This window comes from Staurois parvus, unplaced genomic scaffold (assembly GCF_062004578.1).
Source record: "Staurois parvus isolate SC_StPar_1 unplaced genomic scaffold, SC_StPar_1.0 ptg000243l, whole genome shotgun sequence".
Classification (NCBI taxonomy): Eukaryota; Metazoa; Chordata; class Amphibia; order Anura; family Ranidae; genus Staurois; species Staurois parvus.
Genome location: NW_028318039.1, coordinates 1,728,850 through 1,746,353, shown reverse-complemented (window position 1 = coordinate 1,746,353; position 17,504 = coordinate 1,728,850). Strand labels below are relative to the sequence as shown.

The following is a 17,504-nucleotide window of genomic DNA, read 5'->3' as shown; positions in this document are numbered from 1 at the left end:
CAGCCCCCAGGATGGAGCTCTCCCCTCACTTTAATGATCTTTAGGAATGTACAGCCCCCAGAATGGAGCTCTCCCCTCACTTTAATGATCTTTAGGAACATACAGCCCCCCAGAATGGAGCTCTCCCCTCACTCCAGTGATCTCTAGGAACGTAAAGCCCCCAGGGTGGAGCTCTCCCCTCACTTTATTGATCTTTAGGAACGTACAGCCCCCCAAAATGGAGCTCTCCCCTCACCCCAATGATCTCTAGGAACGTACAGCCCCCCAGAATGGAGCTCTCCCCTCACTCCAGTGATCTGTAGGAACGTACAGCCCCCAGAATGGAGCTCTCCCTCACTCCAGTGATCTCTAGGAACGTACAGCTCTCCCCGGGACGTGGGAACAGTGCAGGTGATGAAACTTGTGGCAGGCAGGGGGTGTGTATATGAAAGCAGACACCCTCCATGCTGTGAAGGAAGAGGTGGGGGCTGCAGGGAGGAGTGAGGGAGAATGACTGGCTGGTGCTGTAGTCACACCAATCAGGGCTTTCCTCTCGGACATTGCATGCAGGAGAAGGGGATTCCTGGCAGGAAATCTGCAGCCTCACTGCAAGTCCTGTCCGCTGTGGCCGTGCCTGGAGGGCACACAATGAGGAGCAGTGGGCAGGCAGCCTGAGCCAGGAGGTGGAGAGAAGCTGCTCTGCAGGATCTGTCATGACGATCGGCTGCTAGAGGGAGGGGAGAAGGAAGCCCAGCAGACACAGAGCTGTGTGGGGAAGCAGATCCTACAGGAGGTACAATTGTGCATGCCCCTGCCATGTGCCTGAGCTCAGCCAGCCTGCCCCGCTCCTTATTCCTGTGCCTTCTCATGACATTTCCATGTCTGGACTTCTACAAGACTCCCTTCCACCTCTAAGCCTGCACAGAGCCTTCAATCTGACCCACTGCAAGGATCATCAGGCTGTCCATTTCTTTATTGTGTTCTACTACTAGGATCTGTGTTGTCTTGTGGAGCAATCATGGAGAGAAGAAGTTCTGCAGACCAGTGTCACCCCCTGCTGGAGGAGGAAGCAGTCCCTGATAAGATATCCAAAGGGGAGAAGAGGTTCCGCCTGTGGTATGTTGGTTGGTCTTCCCTAGACCGTAGGACGACTTTGCCCATGCTACCCTGGCTAGTGGCCGAAATTCGCAGAAGGGCTGAAAGACAGGAGCCCCCTGGTTGCGTGGCACCTTGTCGAGAGGTTCAGTTGTTACTTGTCGCCCCACACCTTCGGTGTGTGCCAGCTTTGAATGGTGCCAGCGGCAACACGGCGGTTTTTATCTTCGAACACAAAGCACAGCACATTGCACGCTTCATCCACAACAGCCAAGACCCCTCTTACTTTGCCTACTTGATTAAAACCCAGCCTGATAACCCAGAGTCTGAGATGACCTGCCATGTCTTCAAGGCTACAGACCCCAGTCAGGTGAGTTTCCAGATACCTCCTGTAAATGGTAGGAAAAAAAGCCACACGATTGCATGCGATGGCACTTTTTGCGTGTACTTAAAAAGTTCCACAAAGTGACCTTAGATGACCAGTATAAATGAAGGATGCCCTGTTCTTGGTATCAAAAGTTCATTATAAGCATGCTTGATTACGTGCAAGGAACATAGAGGACGTTCATGTGATGGCACATTTTGCGTTTACTTAGAAACTTCCACAAAGTGACCTTAGATGACCAGTGAAAATGAAGGTTGCCCTATTCTTAGTATCAAAGGTTCATTATAGGCATGCTTGATTGCATGCAAGGATCATAGAGGACGTGCATTTGATGGCACTTTTTTGCATGAACTTAGAAATTTCCACAAAGTGACCTTAGATGACCAATAAAAATGAAGGTTGCCCTATTCTTAGTATCAAATGTTCAGTATAAGCATGCTTGGTTACGTGCAAGGAACATAGAGGACGTTCTTGCGATGCTTGCTTTTGTTTTGGCCTAATGGCTACCAAGTGACAGTTTTTTGTATTGCTGTCAGAACTAGGAAGTGTTGGTGAGTCCCTTGGGTGGAGGTAGCCTAGCACGTTCTTTGAAGTTGTCACTACAGACTAGGTAACTTTTGCTTTGCTACACTACAGTTTTCCTGATGATTGATAACATTGTCACATGTCCAGATCTGTGTTTCAGGATTGTATGTTGAAATGTACACTTTTCTTAGTGCAGCTCACAAAGTGGTCTATGATCTCATCCAGCTCGAATGTTTACAAATACCACGTCAACTTGCGTCTCAGCTCTCACTGATGCAGCTGAACTAAAAGTGGAATATCCGCAAAATAAAACCTGGAGGAGATGCAAGCTATTGCTTCATTGGAGGCCTCTTTCACACGGGATGGACTCTGATTAGATCAGCAGGGGACCTGTCCACTGATCCCCTTCTGATCAGAGCAGAGCGGGTGGATGACAGGTTCGTGTCCACTGAGTTTCTGCAGTGCGGATACAAACAGAACACACTCTGCTCTTAGGTGTAAACCGATTCTGCTGTCCATTTACACCCAACTGCCTTCCCAATCCGATCCACCTAAACAGATCAGATTGGAGGTAGGCGGGTATAAATGGACACAAACTGGTGTACACCCATGGTTCATGGGGTGAATGGACGGTCCGATCCGGACCATGTGGAAAACTGACAGGCAGAGCTAATTGGATCCTTTGTGTGAAAGGGGTCTAAGCCTACAATCACGAGTGGTTAGTTTGCTACATTTAGTCCTCATGCACACTGGACGTTTTTACAGCTGCTGTTTTTGGCTTTTGATGTTTGTTTCTACAGCCAGTAAACCCCCCCCCAGCATGTTATCCTATGTGTCCATGCACACATAGACTGTAGTCAATGTTTTTGGCTGGAAAAAAACCCCCAGGGCTAGTAGGTTTATAGAGGAGTTTTTTAGCTGTAAAAATGCTCTAATGCTGAAAAATGCGGTAAAACGCCGCAAACCGGCGTTTTTGGCCTTTTTTTGACCCCCCAAATTTTTTTTTGTTAGTAAAAAAAACAAAAACACTAAAAAACGCAAACGTGGGAAAACACCGCTAGTTGCTAATGCAAAACCACTTAAAAAAGCTGAAAAACTCACGTTTTTAACGTGACTTTACACAGCTAACATTACCAGCATTGTGAAAACGTCTAGTGTGCATGAGGACTTTGAGGTGGCTAAACATCTGCTCTCTTTCCTTTGTCCACATACAAACTGGCCAATTAGCTGTGACCAGAAACTCTGCAGAAATGCTGTCACTGAACGCACACTTTCTATGTCCAGGGTCAATCAGAGGCTTTGTTTGCATTTAACCATGGTTAAATGCAAACAGCAGTAGATCTGGCCATTGATTTCTAGATGATTCAAATCTGACAGCTGCGGCATGCAGACAGTATGTCCAAACAACAGCAGCTGTCATATTGACACACAGAAAGACTTCATAAAACTGGTGCACTCGGGATCTGGTAGCCAATCAGCTTCTAACTTCAGCTTGTTCAATTAAGCTGTGACAGTAAAACCTGGAAGCTGATTGGTTGCTACACAGGAGTGAGCCTGATTTTGCACCCTCCAGTTTTAGTAAATAAACCCCACACTTTCAGCATACAGCGTTTAAATCCATCAGCTGGTGATTCTCGCTGGCAGACGCCCCTGTGAACGTAAACCATCAATGGACTATTTTTATTTATTGAGGTAATATTTGTTTTATTTAGTAAGCAAGAATGCAATTTATAAACATAAGGCTGTAACATTTGGCTAAATGATGACACAATTAAACAGTTGTAGAGCAAGGTTCTGTAGAAAGGTCATTACAGTTGGCCAATAGAAACCTGAAATTACAGTCACATTAGAAAACATGTTCCATCAAGAAATCAAATAAATAGTAAATCTGTTAAAGTGTTTGTAAACCCTTATGTATACCCAGTGAAATGAGTGGCCTCAGGTGATCCACAGAGATAAAATATATCCTCCTACATAAGTGAACCTGTCTAGCTACAGTCTTCTCTTCTCTACATTCCTTCAAAGTCCAGAATTTATAAAGCTTGTCTGAGATTTCAGAAAAAAATGGACGGAAAGCTGAAATTACACTCTGCAGAACTTGGTGAGGCAAACTCTGAGAGCTGATTGGAGGGAAGAGTCACACCCACCTACACATTGCACACATTAACAGAGCTAAGGCTGTCAATCTGCTGGAGGCCCTTCCCCTGTCAACTTTTTCACTTGGTGTCGGGAAAACTTGTCAAAAGTGATTCATGCTGATAGCATGAAGGAATGAAGCAGCAATCAGAAATGACAATTTGTGATCTTAATTGAGACAAGTACACTATAGAGGGATATGTTTTGTTCATATTTCACATTTGAGGTTTACAACCACTTTTAAATGACCAGGTCAACAAATAAACTAATGATCAGATAAAGCAGGGGTGGGCAACTGTGACCCTTCAGCTGTTGTAGAACTACAAGTCAAATGAGGCATTGCAAAACTGACAGTTACAAGCATGACTCCCAAAGGCAGAGGCATGCTGGGACTTGTAGTTCACCAACAGCTGGAGGGCCACAGTTGCCCACCCCTGAGATAAAGGAGGCTGGTCAGTTACCTGCCATGTTTCCTGTAAGAGCGGAGGGGGAGGGAAGAACAACCGATATGCATAGTCAGCACAGAATAAGACATTAATTGCGAAATCATGAGCAAATAGTCTGTTTAGATGCTATTGGGTCTAGCAACACATTGTGCTCTAACAATTTTTGTTATGCAAAGTGGCACCACCAACTTGTGTCATCATCTATAGATGTTCTAACTGTGTGTAATTTTGTTTGCTATGGATGACTGCAATTCTATGCTCATGTAAAGTTCTGATATTGTGTTGTGTTGTTTAGGGCCTGATAGTTTAGGTTTTATTTATATCCCCGCTATGTCCTTTTTATATATAGTGCATTTATTTTTTTGGACGTTTTTTCCAGTGTCTATATTAATCAGATGTAAGACTGAGCTCCGTAGTCTGTCTTCAGCATTGCATCAGAGAATGGTGTTAAGAAGATTGGATACCATCTCTAGTACTTTTGGTAGCTTGTCATTGATTGAGATAATATAAATCTCAGTATATGAGTCACCGAAACATGTACTGCAGTGCAGGGAAAGCCTGATGCAGAGTATCATAACCCTAATGACTCTTGAAAATATCCCCCTCCCAACTCATAACACCTATGCTTACTAACCTGTGGATGAAATACACTATACTGCCAAAACTATTGGGACCAGGGGCGGACTGACAACTCATGGGGCCCACGGGCAATAGGAGATCATGGGGCCCCTGTGTCCTTGCCCACACCCGAAAAAGCCAATGAAAGGTACCAGGGGCATCTCATGGGGCCCCCTACTGACCCCGGGCCCTCGGGCAGTGCCCGAGTGCTCGAATGGTCAGTCCGCCTCTGATTAAGACGTCTGTCTTTACACACACATGAACTTTAATGGCATCCCAGTCTTAGTCTGTAGGGTTCAATATTGGGTTAGCCCACCTTTTTGCAGCTATCATAGTTTCAACTTTTCTGGGAAAGCTGTCCACAAGGTTTAGGAATGTGTCTATGGGAATGTTTGACCATTCTTCCAGAAGCGCATTTGTGAGGTCAGGCTCTGATGTCGGACGAGAAGGCCTGGCTTGCAGTCTCTGCTCTAATTCATCCCAAAAGTGTTCTATCAGGTTGAGGTCAGGATACTGTGCATGCCAGTCAAGTTCCCCCACCCCAAAGTCGCTAATCCATGCTTTTTATGGACCTTGCTTTGTTCACTGGTGCGCAGTCATGTGGGAACAGGAAGGGGCCATCTCCAAACTGTTCCCACAAAGTTGGGAGCATGAAATTGTCCAGAATGTCTTTGGTATGTTGATGCCTTAGGAGTTCCCTTCACTGGAACGAAGAGGCCAAGCCCAACCCCTGAAAAACAACCCCACACCATAATCCCTCCACCAAACTTGACACAGTGCAGTCAGGCAATTACCGTTCTACTGGCAAATGCCAAACCCAGACAAGTCCATCGGATTGCCAGACAGCGTGATTTATCACTCAAGAGAACACGTCTTCACTGCTCTAGAGTCCAGTGGCGGCATGCTCTATACCACTGTATCCGCCGCTTTGCATTGCACTTAATATTTTAAGGCTTGGAGACAGCTGCTTGGCCATGGAAACCCATTCCATGAAGCTCTCTGCGCACTGTTGTTGTGCTAATCTGAAGGCCACACGAAGCTTGGAGGTCTTTAGCCATTGACTCTGCAGACAGTTGGCGACATCTGTGCTCTGTGTGCTTCAGCGTGCGCTGACCCTGTTCTATAATTTTACTCTTCATGTCTGAGTTGCTGTTGTTCCCAGTTGCTTCCACTGTGTCATAATACCACCAACAGTTGACTGTGGAATATTTAGTAGCAAGGAAATGTCACGGATGGACTTATTGCACAGGTGGCAACCTATCACGGTACCATGCTTGAATTCACTGAGCTCCTGAGAGCGACCCATTCTTTAACACATGTTTGTTGCAGCAGTCTGCATGCCTAGGTTCTTGATGTTATACATGTGTGGCCATGGAGGTGATTGATAGACCTCAATCTAGTGATTTGGAGAGGTGTCCCAATACTTTTGGCAATATAATGTATGTATAAATGTATCTATTTTCAGCTCTCTCCAGTCCGGTCACGTGCTCTCTCCTGTGTCAGCTAGTGGCGACTGCAGGGGAGATAAGAAATTGTTCCATCAATGGCCAGTAAAGCCTGCAGCTGTGATGTCACTCATTGGCTTTCGTGGCCCATCTGCTGTCGGCGCACCTACCTCTCCCCTGAAGCTGCCCTTGCTGACCCTGGTGAACCAAATCCCGTGTCCAGATCTGAGCTGCCTTAAAGTGCTTGTAAACCTCAGATATGAACAAAGCATATCCCCCTATAATGTGTACTTGTCTCAATTCAGAACAGAAGTGTAATTTGTCTGCTGCCTCCTTCCTCTGTTATAAGCATGAGTCACTTCTGACAAATTTTCCTGAGGCAAGGAGAAAAATGGTGACAGGGAGGGCACAGCCTGTGATTGACAGCCTCAGCTGTTTGTTGTTGTGTGAAGGGGTGTGTCCCTTCCCTCCAATCAGCTCTCCTCACTGATGTAACCTCAGCTACCCCGCCCCCCCTGCTTTTCAGTGCTAAGAGATCTTGTGTTAATTCCGAACTTTGAATGGATGTAGAAGACAGACTGCTCTAGATAAACAGGTACAACTTATGTAGAAGAATTTGTTTTATCTCGGTGTATCACCTGAGGCCAGTCACTTCACTAGGTATATGTAAGTGTTTACAACCACTTTGTTTTGTGGAATGATCTGAAGGGGGGCAGTGCTTTGTGGGTGGTGGATTTCAAGAGGACAGAGCACACAAGTGTGAAGAGGGGCAGTGCTGTGGGGGGGGGGGTGATGTAAAGGGGGACAATGCTGTGAGGAGGAGCAGTGCACACTACTTTGGGGGGGGGGGTTGTGATGTGAGAGGGGGGCAGTGCTTTGGAAGGGGAATGTGATGGGGGGGGGAGGTGATGTAAAGGGGGACAATGCTGTGAGGAGGAGCAGTGCACACTACTGTGGGGTGGGTGGTTGATGTGAAGAGGGCAGAGCACGCTACTGTTTGGGGGAATTTGTGATGTGATAGGGGCTGTGCTGGGGGGGGGGGGGGTGTAAAGGGACGTAGTGTTGTGTGGGGATGTGAAGGGGACACAGTTCTGCTAGGGGGGAGGGGAAATGTGAAGGGGCAGAGGACAGTGCTGTGGGGGAGGGATGTGAAGGGGGCAGTGGACCATACTGTGGGGCGGTGGTAATGATTGTAAGGGGGGATGAGGACTGCTGTGAATAAAGGGGGTGCGAGATGTGAAGGGGGTTCAGTACACTCTTGTAAAGGGGGTGGGGGTGATATGTAGGGGGCCTGCGAACACTACTGTGAAGGGGAAACTGATGTGTAGGGGGAACTGAGAACACTGATGTAAAGGAAAACATGCAGTTCGGACCTCTGCTGGAACAAAATTTTACTGGTCGGACCTCCGTGAAGTTTAATTCAATACCCCTGAACTAGAGCCTTAGTTGTCAATTGTAGGTGTTTTTATTGATAAGTTTTATGGTAACTAAAATGTGATTTTGATAATTGTTCTTTCAGTGGTCTTCTATGTATTGGAACATCTGTTTTCTTTTGGATAGGAGATGTCTGAAACTAGAGACCTTCGAGTGGTTTGTTATTGTATTATTTGCAAGATATACCTAACATGATGGAAATGTCTATCTATATCAGCCTCTCAATCAGGCTCCATGCACACTGGATGTTTTGATACCGCTGGTAGCGTTAGCTGTGTAAAGTCATGTTAAAAACGTGAGTTTTTTAGCAGTTTTGCATTAGCATTTTGCAGCGTTTTCCACCGTTTACGTTCTTTAGCTTTTTTTTTAAAAAAAGTCCAGAAATGTCAGTTTGCAGTGTTTTACTGCGTTTTGCCATGTTAGAGCGTTTTTACAGCAAAAAAACTCCTCTAGAAACCCACTAGTCCTGGGGTTTTTTCCAGTCAAAAAACGTCCCTGCTAAAAAAACGTTGATTACAGTCTGTGTGTGCATGGATACATAGGATAACATGCTGGGAAGTTGACTGGCTGTAGAAAAAAACGTCAAAAGCCTAAAACAGCAGCTGTAAAAATGTCCAGTGTGCATGAGGACTTGGGGTTGAGAGGTTCCCTGAGCAATTTCTGCCTCTTAGATAAGGAACTGCTGATGGGTACCTGTAAGGGGGATTCTTCCCAATGCCCACAAATGTACGCGCTTTTCCCAGTTAACATCACCGGAATGAATATCTAGTAAATTTTAGCAGGGGTTCCCTGAGATTGGAATTTTATTTCAAGGGTTCCTTCATGCTAACAAGGTTGAGAAAGGCTGTTCTAGGTGATGTGGTCCCATGTTGAAGGGAGAACTCTACCTTATTTATACTTCATACATGTTTTGTCCCCTGGCCATTGTGCAGGTGCTGCTAGACCTTTGTGTTACTGTACTTTGTATCACAAGTACATTTTGTCAAACATCTGGATGAATGATCTTTGATCATATCTTTGCAATGCAAGCCAGCTAGTTGGCACGGCATCCAACATTGAACTATTACCTGCCATTATGCACTCTTAGAGGCTCCACATGAACGTTTAAAAAAATATGTGAATTAGTGGTGCTCTGAAATGAAAATTCTGAACCGAAAATGAAAATTCAGGATGCACTTTGGCAAAAAGCAAAACCAAAATGGACAGTTTTAAAAAAATTAAAATAAAAAATATTTTTTTTATAATTGTATTTAACTTTTTAATTATCATGAATTTAAATGAATGCGAATTTAAAAAATGCAATCCAGTAACGTAAAATAAATTTTATTGAAAATAACACACACAAATTGGACCGAAAATAAAATGAAATGTATGTAAAATTAAATAGAGGCATTTTTGCATTGAAGTCAATAGGGGACATTTTGCATTGAAGTCAATGGGACGCGAGTTTGCATTGAAGTCAGTTATCAATATTGGCACCCCCCCCCCTTCCTTTTTTTTTTTTTTTTTTTGTGTTCTACTGGCAAAAAGCCAATTTTCGGCCGATAATTTTCAGTGGCCAAGATATCGCTACATCACTAGTATAAATTTACAGCAGAAGATAACGTGAAACCATCTAGTTACATCGTGGGTCATCCAGCAGGTTTATACATTTGCTTGCATCAGTCATCATAGCGAGAAGATGACCACACATGGATGGACCGCACAGTAATATGGTACTGGAATATTTATTAGTTACACCGTGTTCTCTACCCACTGTAATATTGGTCTAGTTGCCTAGGATTGCTCTTTTTTCAAAGGCAGGCTGTTTGGCTGGTTCGCAGGGCAGGACAATGAAAGGAAGCATTTTGGTTGCTGTAGGCAGCAGACACCACCCTCTGAGAGTTTAATACAGGAACTTTAATTACTAGTACAGGGGTCTAATACAAAAAGTGCTGTGTTTTTGGAATAAGCTCTGAACTTTTACCCAGTCTTAGAAAAATCTTCTAATTATTCCATTTTCTCCCAGGCAGCAATTTTAATACAATCTAATGTTTATTCATTAACATTTAAAGTAGAAGCAAGTGGTGTAAATGATCAAAAGAGTTTCGGGGCAGTGTATAATTGTATGTATCTGTCATTTTTCCCAGTTCTCCAGGCCTGATGAAAGTAGCATGTTCTTTGTGTGATGACCCCCTTGTACAGCTGACTAAATCCTGACGCTGAATTTCCCTATAGGCTGAAGTTTACACTTCAAATGCAGGCCAGAGATTCCCCCTAGCTCTGTGCTACACTATGACATTTCCTTTTCCACTTTATCTGTCACTGGGTCTTGTGCATGTCTTCTAGAATTTAATTGCACTAAAACTGTCTATATACTAAATTCAATACTTTTAGGCATTTATACAGCATTGCTATGGCTTATTTGCTTGAATGTCTAATAGACTTTGCTCCAGTAAACTGACCCTGGCTGCTGAAAAGATTTTAACTGCCCCACTGCCTGCAGCCTGGTAAAGCCTATGGCAGGCTGAAACATTATGCAGCTGGATGGTGTACCTAGAGGTACTCATGTATAGAGCCCAGGTATTCAGGGACCTATTTTCAGCATGCAAAATACTTACATTCTGAGCATTCCACTTGTACCACTTGGTACAATGTTCAGCCACAGCATATTTCAGCCTGCATAGACTTTGGAAGGCTCCAGGTACCTATGCTTCCCTGGTGCACTAAAATGCCAGGATTGGACACATGCAAGCTAAACGCCTAGTGCGCAAGGGGCTTTAAAGAGGCCCAAGGGCCACATCTGTGTCTACAAGTTGAGTGGAGGGCTGCATCTAAATAAATCCATTAACAAAAAAATAAACAGTTGCAAAATATCAGGCAATGGCCATAAGTATTTTATGAAGACCAGGAAAAGACATGCATATAACAGAAAGGAACCCCTACACACGACCATTGAATCGCCCTCTCACAGCAGCCTGTATGGAAGTGATGCACAGTCTGGCCTTGCAAGGGTTTCTGGGAAGTGCATTTAGAGTAAAGGCAACAGTATTAAACCTCCACTTGATTGATGTAATGAGGAGAATTAGTTTAGGGGCAGCAATACCCCCCCCCTTCCTTGGTGTCAGTGGCAGCAGTAACCCCCCCCCCCCTTTTTTACTAGTGGCAGTTTTAGTGGTGGTAAAACAAACACCTTGTTCATTCAGTGGTTACATACCTAAACATACATACTGTGCTGCTTCTTCCCTTTCCGATTTACACCAGACCAGAACTATACCATCTATATCAGTCAGAGATCATTCTACCCAACAGGCAGTGACAGCATCATTACAGTGCACTGTATTGGAATGCAATGCATGTTGTAGAACTGACCACCCCAATGTATCCCAAATGCTGTGGGACAGCCTGTGACAAGATGCCGCTCTACACGGAGTCCTGGATCCTGTGGGACAGTCCAAAAATTCTGTCACAGTCTTGCAAGATCCAGGACTTTTGGCAACTATACAGCTGAGAGGCCACAAAAAGAAGGTCCTATAGGTTGCTTGAGACCCGTGGGCCACCAATTAAACAGTCCTCACTTGGAGGGTCAGTGATTTTGAACAAGTATGCAACGTGTGTGTAGATTATTGCTTGGGGATCCCTGCTCAGGTTGTTGGTGTCCTGTAGGATGGATGCCATTGAAACGATAAGAGTGCAGGCTGGGGATGGGTTTGTCCAGACCAAAAGCATGAGCATGCAAGCATAATGAGAGGATGTTTCCCAACTGCCGCACACCACACCCGGCCATATGGTAAACAGGTAAAGGCAACCTCAGCTCAGTCCAAAAAGGCCACATTCCCAACACATTTCACCCTGCTCCAAGGTCTTAATCATGGAGGCATGGCCTTGATGGACTGAGCTGAGGCTGCTGTAACCTGTCTACTACATGGCCAGGTGAGGCGTGCGGCAGTCGGGAAAACTCATTTTGCGTGTGTGAACACCTGATATGCTCATCAAATCACTGATCAACTAAATACTGAAGCAAGGATAAGCGTGGTATTCAATGAGCTGACCCTATATACTAGTCTTCATTGACCGCTTTCTGTACTGACAGGTTTAACTTTTAGTTTTAGTATAGAAGGATAAATAGTACTGTGCATCAACATGAACTCTTTTTGTTGTCCATAGCAATTATTAAGCATTTCTCTTTCATTTTCTGTGGGATTATTGTTTTAAAAGTAGAATCTGATTGGAGGGAGCAGAGATCTTGTAAGTATGCATCCCAAAGATGTCTTAGGTTTGTTGGATTTCTCATTGCCATTACTGGCAACTAGATAATAATTCAAGGTTCATGTGTCTAAAAAGCCCCACTGACCTTGGCTGGCTTCATTGAGCAGACACCAGATTGCGCAGTGAAAGTTCAAGGGTATGTAATGAAAAAGCAAGATTGCAAAAGCAGGTGGGGCTGAGTGATCATGAATGCTATGTGTTTTATGTCCTCGTTCTGTGCGTGTTTCTTCTGGTCTTCCATCTATGCTGAGAACCAGCTCAGGCAGCTTGCATCCTAGTTACAGCAGGGGAAAGCCTTTACTTAAAGGTCATGTTTACGATGGGTGTTTAATGAATGATGATCTGATAGTACGGTGCGCTGGCACATGAACACACCTGCCTTACAACTCTATTTAAAATGTAGCCATAGAAATATTTTTTTTCAGTTGATTTTGAGCACAACTATCAACCTTATATCTGACTGCACACTTCATAACAGTACTAAAGGCAAAATAAAAATGACATACTAGTCTTTGCTTCAAGAATCTCCCCTGTAACTTTAACCTGTTGTTGCAGCCAATAGGTCTGTTATTTTTCAGCTTCGGTTAACAGACCAAGCTGTGCAGCCAAAGTAAAAGAGGGTTGAGAAAAACCCATTTAACACTAAGAGGGATGCTTACAATGGCCAGCTTTTGTTAATTTTAAAGCAGTATTAAAGTGATATTAACAGCAATATTTAAAAAAACAAAGCAAAAAAACATGTCATGCTTACCTGCTCTCTGCAGTGGTTTTGCACAGGGCAGCCCCTATCTTCCTCTTCTCGGGTCCCCTGCCAGCACTCCTGGCCCCTCTCCCCTGCCGAGTGACCCCAGAGAAAGCAGTTTGATATGGGGGCTCCCGAGCCGCTGCTCTGCGTGTTCATTCATACACAGAACTGTGGCTCAGCTCCACCCCCTCTCTCTCTTCATTGGCTCACTTGCTGTGATTGACAGTAATGGGAGCCATTGGGTTAGCCAATGAGGAGGGAAAGTACCCAGAGAGCAGAGGCTCTCGTGCATGTTGCTGGTTCGTGATGGGGCTTGGGTAAGTATTGAGGGGGGGGGGGGGGGGGGCTGCTACACACTGAAGATTGGATGGAGGTAAAAAAACCTTGAGCCTGTACAATCACTTAAATCCTCAGTGTTTCGCTTATCACAATGAACACAGGAAAATAACCATTCCCCAGTAAACGATTTGTTACAATTCTCACCCCAACACTTGCCAACACTGTTGTCTCTTTCACAGTGCTGATCCCCTGAACTTCCAGTGTTCACAGGAAAGAGTTAAAGCGTATCTAAACCCAAAACCAATAATGTAATATATTGCAGTTTACCAATCCTTAGGCGTGGTGGCTGCAATAGATTTATTTTTTCCTTTTATTTTTATCTGGTAATCTAGCTAGCAACAAGCTTCCTTTCTTAGGGTGGCTCCTCCACTTATGGAGAAGCGACTAAATTACCCTTAGACATCAGCACTGTCTGAATAGTTTAGTGTAAGATGGATTAGTAGGTTTAGATGGACTTTACAGCGGAGCTCCACCCAAAAGGGGGTGTCAGGAATGGATTCAGCACTGGTGGTGGGACTCTCCTGCCGTGTGGGCTGCAGTACCAGAGCTGACCAGCGGGTGCTCTCAGCACTGGTGGTGGGACTCTCCTGCCGTGTGGGCTGCAGTACCAGAGCTGACCAGCGGGTGCTCTCAGCACTGGTGGTGGGACTCTCCTGTCGTGTAGGCTGCAGTACCAGAGCTGACCAGCGGGTGCTCTTAGCAGCCAGAAGCTCACAATCAGCCAAACCTGGGGCTGATTACAGAAAGGTGTATATAAGGCATGACCAGGCCTGTGCTCGGGGCCTTGGTGTATGTCTCCCCATGTGCCCCTGTATCCTGTTCCTAGTTCCTGTGAGAAGATACCTTGTTGCCGACCCTGCCTGATCCTGATTCCTGTTGACCGTCTCCTGTTCTGACTACTGGCTCATCCCTGACCATCCTTCTGCCTGATCCTCTGTACTGCGCTGTCCGTGAGTTACTGAACCCGGCTTGTGACCTTGACCATTCTCTGCCTGCGCCTTTGATACCTTGCTGCCCGCATGTTGCTGACTTGGCCCGTCTGACCACGCTAACTACTCTGCCATCCATCCATCCTGCACGGATCCAGCCGTACCTGCACATACCTCTGGCGGATCCCTCTATCACTAGCAGGTGTACTCGGGGGGCCGCGACCTGGTTCCTGTCTGCTCCAAGTCCATCCCCACCATCAGGGGCCCTGGTGAATAGCAGACTGGGACTTAGACTCCGCGCCCTGGGGAATCCTGCCCTGAGGACCGCTAGAGGTACCACCAGGCAGTCGTTACAGAACCCTACGGCCGGCCTGACCATTCCACCTCTCCAGCCCTGACTACGCCTGTGTTCCTGCACCTCCTAAGATTAGTGGAAGGTTAGTTTGTTCACTGTGCGTTTATATATATATATATATATATATATATATATCTGGGTGGCTAATAACCTGTATTATACTATACCTGAAACCTGCGTTTCCCTGTGTCAGTCCGCACCTTTCTGGTCATTCCTTGATTCCTGACAGGGGGAGCCCCGCTTGTTTGCACCTTTCCTCCTTCCTCTGCCACATATGGCACTTTTCTTGGGGGAAGCGGGTGTAACAATTGTGCGCAATAGGGACATGGAACCTGTACGTAGCAGCCATTTTTGTTTTCATGAGCAATGACCCTCCTTCCATCTCTCCTCCTGAAACTGTGGAATTTGTAGCTGTAACTTTTAACAAACTTCAAAAGAAGGGCAGGGGTTGGGCACCACATTCATCACAGTGGGTACCTGACCCCCCCCTTCCTACCCCCACAGTTTTCAGGGACACTTCACAGGTTCCAAAAGACTACAGGACAAATCACAATGTGCAGAGGGACTTGTGCAGTAGGAAACTGGCTGTGAAGCCGCAAGGCTTCACTCTCAATTTCCTTTACTGAAGATGCCAGCACTGGGAGCCCGGAGGCTAGTGAAGGACTAGCCCAGGTGACAACAGCACTGGACCCCTGGACAGGTAAGTGTCCTTATGTTAAAAGTCAGCAGCTACAGTATTTGTAGCTGCTGACTTCATTTTTTGGGCGGAGCCTGGAACTTCATTAAAAAATCAAGGGGTCCTGAGAACGTCCTATTGGACGAAACGTGTTGGGAGGAGTTAGTGCTGACTTCACGCCGCTGCGCGATCCCGGGTCGTCAGCGGCCACATATGTAAGCTGGCTTTTTTCAGTTTTGTGCAACTGAGTATACATTTTGTTTTAGCAGAAAATTACTACACTATTTCTTGCTCCTGTTGAGCCTTATTTTACCAGAGTCTGGGCAGAGAGGATGCCGTCCACATATTGATTATTGTGACAAGATACTTCCGTTCCCACTCGGCTATATTGGTGTTTGTGCTGCTGTAGTGCCAGCTAACGGCTCTGGTGAGTTTGTAATTCACTGGGAGACAGTGGTGGTTCATTTACTACTGAATTGTGTTGACTGCAATCAAGAACACTCTTTTAGGGTGGTGGATGGGCACTTACTGAACACTTTGTTTATGGATATATTGAACATTTGATTTATATGGACATTTATTTTTGAGCACCTATTCTAATCAGTTTTGTCACTTCACATTGTTTATTTAGTGCTGCACCTAATATTATTTATATATATATATATATATATATATATATATATATATATATATATATATATATATATATATATATATAATGTGATTTTTGCACAGCCCTGCCACCCTGTAGCCGTATTTCTACTATAGGGTGGCGAGCAAACGGTTTAAAGGAATTTGGAAAAATAAGACTTAATGACATGATCACCAGGTAACAGAACTGTTACAGGACTAAAAAACACAAGTACTGCTTTGTTAATACTATTGACAGATTGGATCATGTGTGTCATTTTTTTATTTTGCCTTTTAGTACCACTTTAACATAAACATTTATGTAATTGGCAAAGACAAGTAAACAAGTGAATACCTGCTGATTGTCAATCCTGCAAATCGAATGACCCTGAATAGAACACTATAAGCCCTCACGAGTCATATTTTTGTTTCCTTTAGGTGATGAAAGTTTGTATTCATGTTTGTGGTTTTTTTTTTTGTTTTTTTTTAATGTGGTTTTCATACATTTCCTTTAACACATATCTTGGTTTTCTCTTTATTTAAACATTGCATTTAGTTCAGGGCTTTGTTTTTATGTTGACAAGCAGGGAAGTAACCAATTAGATTTATATTCCTGCCCATTTACTAATGCTAACAGCATATGGATTAAAAATAACCAATGTTGATTGAGAGAGTGAAGTTCCACTTTAAACACAAATTTTAATGGGAGTGGCCACTTTCTCTTTAAACAAGCTGCTAGCCAGGGTATTAAAAAGCTATAAGTAGTGCTAAAGTCTGCTAGCTGCTTGTTTATTTAAAGGGACTATTACCATCCCCATTAAGATTGGTTTTTAGGCTTCTGCACATGGGTGTTTTATCCCAAGCAATGTAAATTGCGGCATATTTCCCCAACCCAGGCCAGGTGCTGTGTATAGCTGCCCATAGACACGTATACATCTATGCTCATGTAAACATTCGTATAACTTTAAAGCCATATGAAACAAATAGAAAATCTTCTATTTTTGCTTGAAAATAAACTCTTTTGGCCATAATTTTAAAACCTATATTTTATAAAGTAGGTTGCATTATGAAATCACACCGTTTTGGCAAGAGCAACATTAACTCTCTTCTATATGAATGAATCCAGTGCCTTTCAGATACAGTATCAAATCATGTCCCTTCTGTTGCAGGCGCTATTGCTTAATGTTTTTTCCTTTTGTTGTGATGCACCTGCTCTTTTTTTCCACAATTGTTAGCAGCAGGTATATCAATGGACTTGAGTGGGTGTTACAGTATAAAGTCAGTCAGTCCTTTGTACCTAAGTGATGCACATCTGAACATATGGAAACATTGGAAAACAAAGCCAGACAAGGGCTTGCTTGTATGTGAGATTCTTTTCTTAAAGTGCTGTGCACCATTTTATTACTACTGGCTTGGCACTTCAGCTCAGGAAGAGGGATGCTCTCCTTAGTTCCTCCTTTGTTCCAGTTAAATGACACCAGTAAGGGAAGACTTCCCCCTCACTCAGCTCGCTCTGAAC

At 44.5% G+C, this 17,504-nt stretch overlaps 1 protein-coding gene across 2 annotated transcripts in view; it reads left to right on the top strand.

Moving 5' to 3' along the window:
* Window positions 1–503: 503 nt before the first annotated feature.
* The window catches only part of TBC1D4 (TBC1 domain family member 4), a 225,334-nt gene continuing 208,333 nt past the window's right edge, over window positions 504–17,504 (top strand). For both annotated transcript variants that reach the window (XM_089680369.1, XM_089680368.1), the window contains exon 1: window positions 504–1,444. In XM_089680369.1, the coding sequence (XP_089536495.1) occupies window positions 998–1,444 (447 nt within the window). In that variant the 5' untranslated portion in view covers window positions 504–997. The remainder of the gene's footprint in view (window positions 1,445–17,504) is intronic.